Source organism: Carica papaya, chromosome 6 (assembly GCF_054855325.1).
Source record: "Carica papaya isolate Zhongbai chromosome 6, ASM5485532v1, whole genome shotgun sequence".
Classification (NCBI taxonomy): domain Eukaryota; kingdom Viridiplantae; phylum Streptophyta; class Magnoliopsida; order Brassicales; family Caricaceae; genus Carica; species Carica papaya.
In genome coordinates this window covers 505,636-513,479 of record NC_142314.1, presented here as the reverse complement: position 1 = coordinate 513,479, position 7,844 = coordinate 505,636, and the positions used below count along the sequence as shown (strand labels likewise).

General features: G+C 34.1%; 2 protein-coding genes across 6 annotated transcripts; both read left to right on the top strand.

Moving 5' to 3' along the window:
* The first annotated feature begins 503 nt into the window (after positions 1–503).
* On the top strand, positions 504–5,056 carry LOC110813820 (clast3-like protein). 3 transcript variants are annotated; one of them, XM_088206749.1, is made up of 8 exons: positions 504–693; positions 908–1,073; positions 1,402–1,460; positions 2,553–2,671; positions 3,549–3,786; positions 4,176–4,299; positions 4,406–4,527; positions 4,728–5,056. In XM_088206749.1, exons 1-7 carry the CDS (start codon positions 634–636, stop codon positions 4,483–4,485), a joined length of 846 nt encoding a protein of 281 aa, XP_088062875.1. In that variant the 5' UTR covers positions 504–633; the 3' UTR covers positions 4,486–4,527; positions 4,728–5,056. The 3 variants fall into 3 exon arrangements, with proteins under 3 accessions (XP_088062875.1, XP_088062874.1, XP_088062873.1); XM_088206748.1 differs by having other exon boundaries at positions 4,658–5,056; XM_088206747.1 differs by having other exon boundaries at positions 4,406–5,056.
* Positions 5,057–5,367: 311 nt separating this feature from the next.
* COR413-PM1 (cold regulated 413 plasma membrane 1) lies at positions 5,368–7,684 on the top strand. Of its 3 annotated transcripts, none has more exons than XM_022041041.2 (5): positions 5,368–5,537; positions 5,662–5,876; positions 6,351–6,458; positions 6,541–6,611; positions 7,187–7,684. In XM_022041041.2, the coding sequence occupies exons 2-5, from the start codon at positions 5,704–5,706 to the stop codon at positions 7,438–7,440; spliced, it is 606 nt and encodes a 201-aa protein (XP_021896733.1). In that variant the 5' UTR covers positions 5,368–5,537; positions 5,662–5,703; the 3' UTR covers positions 7,441–7,684. The 3 variants fall into 3 exon arrangements, with proteins under 3 accessions (XP_021896733.1, XP_021896732.1, XP_088062876.1); XM_022041040.2 differs by having other exon boundaries at positions 5,369–5,578; XM_088206750.1 differs by lacking the exon at positions 5,368–5,537 and having other exon boundaries at positions 5,594–5,876.
* Positions 7,685–7,844: the final 160 nt, after the last annotated feature.

Here is a 7,844-nt window from a genome sequence, read left to right as displayed (position 1 = left end):
TTATTTTTTATTAATTAAATTATACATATACAATAATCATAATATATTATTTCGATGAAAATAGTTCAACTCAAATTTATATATTTTTTTAAATAAAAATACATACATATTTTATTAATTAAATTATCGAAAAAGAAAATCTATGTATAAGTACTGATACATTCGTCTATTTTTCGTTATTTAACCGTCTATTTATTATAATTTAATTTTTTATAATTATTAATTTATAATTTTATTTAATCACTTGTTTATTATAATTTAATTTTTTATTATTTTATTTTAATTTTTTATAATAATTTATAATTTTTATAATTTTAAATTATTTTTTTAATACAAATAATACATAATATAATTAATAAAATGATATTGGGCTTCTTCTTTAGCCACAGTTTAGCTCTGAAAAACAGTGCTTAGCCCAAATCAAATTGGGAACTCAAAAAATCCAACTTGGGCCCAAAATGGAAATGGCTGTCTTGTTCCTCAAGCTCTCCAAAATCAGCTCTACTTTCTTTTTCTGCAATAACACCAAGTAAACCATCGATTCAATCTCTGGTCAAACAGAGAGGGAGAAGAACGGGAATTTAATCGACGTGATGTTTAGGTTTGCTGCATAAGTTTTTTTACTTATTCGACATGGAATTTTTTCTCGTGGAAGGAAAACAGTTGCACGAAGAATGCTCCACTCTAGTTCTGGTTGGTTCAGTTTTTGTTTAGGGATGTAACTTTTCTTTTTGGTTATTCATGTTGTTATTTCTCTTCGTTTGAAGCCAGTTGTCCTGTTTGATTTTCTTGAGAAAATGTAGTAGTTTATAGAGTGGTTTACTGTTACTGTATGCTTCTATAAAGAACCAAACGGAAAATTAGGGATTCCGTAGTTTTTGCTCATTCTTTTTCTTTTCTTGTTTAGCCTGCGTTATCTATAGGGAACGTTGGGCAGCTAGCAGTGGATCTCTTGGTATCATCAACGAGGGCGGAGAGAATTGGTTATTTGGATGATCCCTTTGTGCTTCCTTGTGTTGGCAATGATGCTTATGGCCCTATTCCCTGCGGCGAACTTGCTCTTCCGCTTGAAGGTGCTACCTGTATCTCTTGCTTTCCTGGTCTCCCTGCGTGTGTTTGTTTCGAATGTAATGTAAATGTAAAAAATTTAGACATTTGCCTTGTACAGAAATCTAATACTTCATTTTCCAGTAGGTCACTGGTTGATGTTGTTTATTATTTTGTATTCAGAGAGTGCTTGGGATGAACATTTTTCCTTACTCAGAAATTTAGTTACTCCACCCTTCCTTTACGTATTATATTTGATGAAAATATAGCTAAGCAGTAGAGTGCTTTTCTTCTAAAAATTTAAGTTTGCGTTTAATTTTCATTGTTGAGACGTGTTTTTATTTTGGTTTGCAGCTTATGAGTCAACTTCCAATTCAGTGGCTTTTCTCCAGCAAAGATCCCCAGTTGTTAAGGTGTTATTTAGAATCATTGAGCTTTGTTTTTCAAATATTGCATCTTATAATGTTTTCTTTAGTTTGATTCTTTTTTCCAGATAACTATTGTAAGTGTATTATGACGTTTCAAATTAGTGGTAAGTGCAATAAAAATTTAAGCTGACAAGAAAAGTGTGTGAAACTTACAATATAGTGGTCGCTGTTGCTTGAATGTAATTTCTCATGCGCAGAGTTACTATTAAATTGATAGATTAAGTGGTCATCCAGATAGAGCAATCTATGTTGTTTGGACTCTTCAATGTTGCGGGGGGACTTCTTGTGCATGTTGGACTAGAGGTTGAGATAAGCAGATGATAATATGAAAATGATGATAGAAACTCTTAGGCTATATGTTGAACTAGGAATTGAAGATGGGACTATTGATTCTTAAATCTTTTAACTTTCAACAATCAATATTTAGTCAGTTAGATATAACTATTAGTATCAATTTTTATAATTTTCACCAACTAAGCATAATCTTGTGCTAAAGGCTGTGTTTTTAATGGATGATATGACATCGTTCAATTCCTTATCTTTGCCTGTAAAATTGCCAAGTCAAACACTTGACATCGTTAAGTCCCTTATACTTGTACTGAACACCCACACCCGAGGAATGGTCAGTGGAGGGCACCACATAATTATGCTTAGGAATTTAATTACCTAACAATACTCCGCCATTGATAAACACCTGCAACACAGTTTGTTGGAAGTTGATTCAAAATTATGAAAATTATAACGATTAAAAAAAAACTAAAGTAAAATAACAGTAAACTAAATAATAATAAATAAGCATCTTCTTTGTGCTAGTTTAATGTTTACTCCTGATTTACATTTATTCTAATAAGGACCGGTGTTAAAAATTTGATCTGTCAGTATATTCTTGATCCAAGGTTTGAAGTCCTGGCTGTTAAAAATTCTCAGTGATTGATGAAAACTAATTCTTTGTTTGTGGCAGTGTTTGCTTTTTTTTTTTTGGTTCTGCTTCAATTTTCCTTTAAAATTATGTTTTTCAATTGAAGTTTGTAGGCATAAAATCTAAACAAAGTCTTAACTTAAATGATTGTTCAATAGGGGATGCTTCTTGAATTTGCCAAGAACTTGGCAAATTTTGCTGCGAGCAGTGGAAAGAAGCATGCTGTTGTGCTTTCCAGCTTAGACTTTGGGAGGTGGCAGAAAATTGACATGTCAAGGTATTCATAGCAGTATCCTTCTTCTCACCTGCCACTTCCAATAAGCCTCAATATTCAGAAATCTCAACTTGGTGTACCCTTGTCAATTGTTTAGTAGGGAGATCTGCATCATAGGCACACCTGTTAAATCTCCATAAATTTGAAAGTGCAAGTAAAACTAGGTTTTACATCTATATTGTGGAATGGATAACTAAGGTTGTTCATTATGATCTTATGCTTGAGATTTGGTTCCTTATTAATGTTTTAATCTACGTGGAAAGAAATTGTGCATATTGCAATATTTAACAGAATCATAAATTTTTGGGTGCTGATTAACTCTCCTGATCATGGCAGAATCTGCTCAGCCTTTTCCTTCTCATCCATCTGTTTAAAATTTCTTGGAAAAATTTTGCTAGTGTTGTCCATTTTTTTTTCATTAAAACAGTTGTCCGGACTCTCTGCCTCTCTCTGCCTCTCTTTGTTCCTCATTTTGTCATCACTTTTTTTTTTTGTTTTTATTGAGGACATTGTAATGTGGCTACTCAGCCAAACCATCATCTGTGCCTATGCATAACAGCTGTTCTTATTTAGGATGTTTATTCTGCAGCAATTTTTTTTCCTTCTTGGTGTTTTGTCTCTGGGCTTCTAATACATGTTAAAGCATAATTAGAGCACCTTCTCTAGTTGAAGTGGTTCATTGTCATGAGAACATTTTGAACGGAAAAGAACTGCATTGGAGAATTAATTGCGCAAGATATAAGAAAAAATGGACACAATTGAAACTCACTTGAATAGAGCATCTTCCTTTGCTCAGGCATTTTGAGTGAACTGCTGGATTTGCACTTTTTACAGTTGAGTTTTGTTATGTGATTGATTGATCATTTGGTTCTTATTTTAGTGGGCCACAGATTTATTACCTATCAACCACAAATCCTGATGGAACAGATGACTACTGTGAACAACTTGGATATAAAAGGCTGCAGGAATATAACCCGTCTCAGAGGTGTTGGAAATATTTAGATGCTGTAGTGGAAGAAAATGCTATGCAGGACAAGAGTTTTCCCTTCGAAGATGAACCAGAAGAAGAAGATTTTTATCCAAGTTTGCCTTTTGCTTCCCTTTTCTCATCGTTCAAGGTTTGTTTTTGGAAGAATAATTAAACATCTCCTCAACTATCGCCATTTTAAATTATTACCTTTTTAACTAGACTGTAGTTTATGTTTTATTGAACTTCACTGTTTTTTTTTAAATTTATTGTCCTTGCCGCCTAACAGGTCCGGATTGGAGCTTTCATATGTTAAAGATTGGAGGTGTCTGTGCTGTATTTATTGTTAATAAACTTAATTAATCTACATCGGAGTTAGTGTAGAAAATAATACAACATGCAGAAAAGTTGAGTCATTTTACTTTACATAACGGGGTAGAATATGATACTTTGTTTAATCCCATAGGGATGATTAGTTTATGCAGGGAACATTAGCAGACTAATGTCTAATAACAAATTGTTTCTTTGATATCAAATCAGGCAAAAGGGTTGAAGGTTACCTGCTTATTTTGTTACTGCTCGGAAGGTGACAATATTCCTGATGCCTTCCTTCTGGCTGAGGCAGCTCGGAAATTTTTGGGTCTGAATCTTGATAATTCTCATGGTAAGTTTCATATTACTTCTGCAAGGAAGTAAAATCATACCCTAGCTGTAATGCAAACTACAGTGTTGTTGCATGTAAGTCACGTTTGCTAATAACCATTCTTCAGGGGATGAGAGTACCAGGTGGCTTATACCATGTTCGTGGAAGACTGTCTACGGACCACCTCCTGACCTGTCCATATTTTAGGGATCACAGAGCTGAACCGCCCGACTTAACAAGAACAACGTGGTCTTTTTCTTTTTCTTTTTCACGGTTATCCCATTCTAACATTTATAGTTGACTGCTCTTTCAGTTTACTTATTTATACTATGTTTTCGCCATGTTGCGTTTCGTTTTCTTGACTTCTGGATGATGGTAGATAAAAAGTTCTACTCCTCCATTAAAGCCTTCATTCTGCAACTCCATGACTCGTTCCTCCCTCTTTTTAGAGCCTAGTTGTGTGACCGAAGACTATAAGGTTCTTCACAGAGTGGGGAAGATGGCAGATCATGCTTTCTGGTCAAATGGTGAGAGTCACATCATCCAACGGCGGAGGGTAAGCATTTCCGGGATTTGATCCGCCGATACTGGTTCCCAGGCTAATGTTGGCGGAAACGTTCTTTCTTTATTTCCGATTCGCGCCTACCCTTTGTTATGTTGAAGCCATGGCTGAGGCAATTAAATGCATTCTGGACACCCTTCGTTAAATTTCCTACTGTTTTATGTAGCTACTGCATTAATATTGCATGTTTTTTTTTTTAAATAATCATTTTAGTAATTCGCTTTGAAGAAATTAGAAAGAAAATATATATTTTTTTTTAATTAAAGGATTTATTTATTATATGCAATGAATTTTCTCTAACTTTATAAATATATATATATACAAAGCTTAAGTGTACAATTTATTTGAATTTTTAAGGTATATTTTATAAATAACACCATGTTTATATTAAAATTAAAAATTTAGAGAATTTATTCGTAAATTTATAATTAATTCAATTAAAAAAATAAATATTATTAAAAGGGTCGGTGTTGAATTTAATTTTAAATTATGTAAAAATCAACAATTAAAATATAATTATGTAATTTGCTAATTCTACATCCTTTTTCCCTGGAGAGTTCATCAATCAGTCGGTAGGTTTCCAAAAATCCAGAAATACTCCACGTGGAAGTCAATATCTGGAAGCCGACAAGCGGATCGTTTCTGGTCGTAATCTCCCGCTGTCCTGCTCACAGCCATATCTGGAGCTTCCCCATTGGTTTATTCGCCAATCCACACTCTTGTTTGCGTCTTCGCGCAGTAACCATTTTTTGGATTCTTTCTGATTTGTATTTTGACTATAACCAGTTTTTTTTTTGTTAATTTTTCCTCATCTTCTTTAGGGTCTTTCTGGAGATATTTCTGGAGACAGAGGAGGGTTGAAGATGGCGAAAAGTTACTTAGCAATGAGGGAACAGCAAGAAGCCAGTGATTTGATCGCTGCTGATCTGCAGGCTCTTGTGGTTTCTGCCAAGAAGCTGGCGAATCATGCGATCAGGCTCGGTGGGTTGGGCTTTGGCACCTCTTTTCTTGAGTGGCTCGCTTCGTTTGCCGCCATGTATCTATTCCTCTCTCTCTCTCTCTCTCTCTCTCTCTCTCTCCAGCTATCTATATACATGTGTCTGTATATATACTTCTATTTATGTGTTTAATACTCTGGTTAAGTTAAATATGATTGGAGTTGAATTCTGTCTGAAAAGGGTATTGAGCTTTAATACCTCAAAGTTGATTGCTTTTAGTTTCATAACACTTTTGTTAATTTTTTTTAATTTTTTATTAAATTAAATTACAACATAAGTCCATCAAGAGACGATTCTGTATACGTGTACGTATATACGTATGCATATTATTTAGCAGTAATGATTAATGAATCTTCTAGCCAGTTTATTTTGCAGAAAGGTTAAAGAAAAAAAGCTCTTTCAAATTCCATGATGAGTTTACTTCAACCTTACTTGCATAATTTTCTTTTGTTTTTTTTTTACAATTATCTGAAATCTGATTTATCACACTATTATTCTTCTTTCTACTGCAGTTACTTGTTGATCTTGGATCGGACAAACTGGAGAACAAACATCCTCACATCGCTACTCATCCCCTACATTTTCTTTAGTCTTCCTTCAATTCTCTTCGGCCTCTTCAGGTCAGACTCTTTTCTTTCTGTGATTTCCACACCCATTACTTATTTATAAGCTTTAATGCTGATATCATGCTTAATTTTGCAGGGGAGATGTTGGGAAGTGGATTGCTTTCATTGCAGTAGTCTTGCGTCTCTTTTTCCCGAGACATTTCCCTGGTACACCATTCGTTTCATTGCCATAACTTGATCATTTCTCAAACAAATGTTTTTCCTTTAAATCTTTCATGGGAGCTAATCACTGAGATGGAATGTTGTATATGTTAGTCTACTTTATTAGTGAAGATAGTATAAGAGTTGGAGATCTGATCTTTGAATTTTTACTGGTCAAGATGCCCTTCTTTCGCATTTAGCTTGGTGTTAGTCTATCTATGAGAAATATATCGGACTCTATATTATCTACATGAACTTTATAAAAATCAACTTTATAATTGTTGAGAAAATAAATCCCCAGTAAGCACACAATCACACAAAATAAAGAGAAATATAAAAAAGATAAAATTTAACGTGATTCAACAAGTACGGCTACATCCATGAATAAGATCGAAATTTTTTTTTCCACTATAATAAAATAAGAATAAATTAACAATAAAATTATAAATTCTAATATAAATAAAGTATTAAGGTTTTCACATAGAATATATACAGAATATTTCATGGAATATACGCAAAATATTTTCAGAATCAAACCACGTCAGCACAACTCTATAATTTTATTATGATTGTAACTGCAGATTGGCTGGAGCTGCCCGCGGCTTTGATTCTTCTGATAGTTGTGGCTCCCAGCATATTCGCGAGCAACTTTAGGAGCAACTTGGTTGGTGTGGCGATATGTCTTGCCATTGCGTGTTATCTGCTGCAGGAACACATCCGGGCATCTGGTGGGTTCAGAAATTCCTTCACAAAAGCAAAGGGTGTATCAAACACGGTTGGCATAATTCTTCTGTTTGTCTACCCTGCCTGGGCATTCATAATTCACTTCCTGTAAGTACACAAGTATTGGTTGTTCCATTTTCAGGTCTTGTCTTTGTGTAAGTTCTCTTCTTTATGGTATTAATTTTCTGTGACATGCCGGATTCATTGCCATTGTTGCTGTTGTCAAAAAAAGCTTGATTCTTAGAGTGCGCTTCTGTCAATTTCACAACATTTTATTGCGTGCAAAGCCTGAAATATGGTTCTACTATGTCTGATCTCATTAATTTCAATAAAACCTTCATAAATATTTTATGTGATTGCCACCAAATAAGCTCGAATTCTGTTTGCTTGAGGATCTGATTTCTGGGTATAGTTTTCTGCCTGCTGAGGAACCAGAAAATATAGTAGAAATACAGAATTTTCTGTTTTCGTCATGGATTACTAATTAAATTCTCGACAATGTAATGTAACAACGGA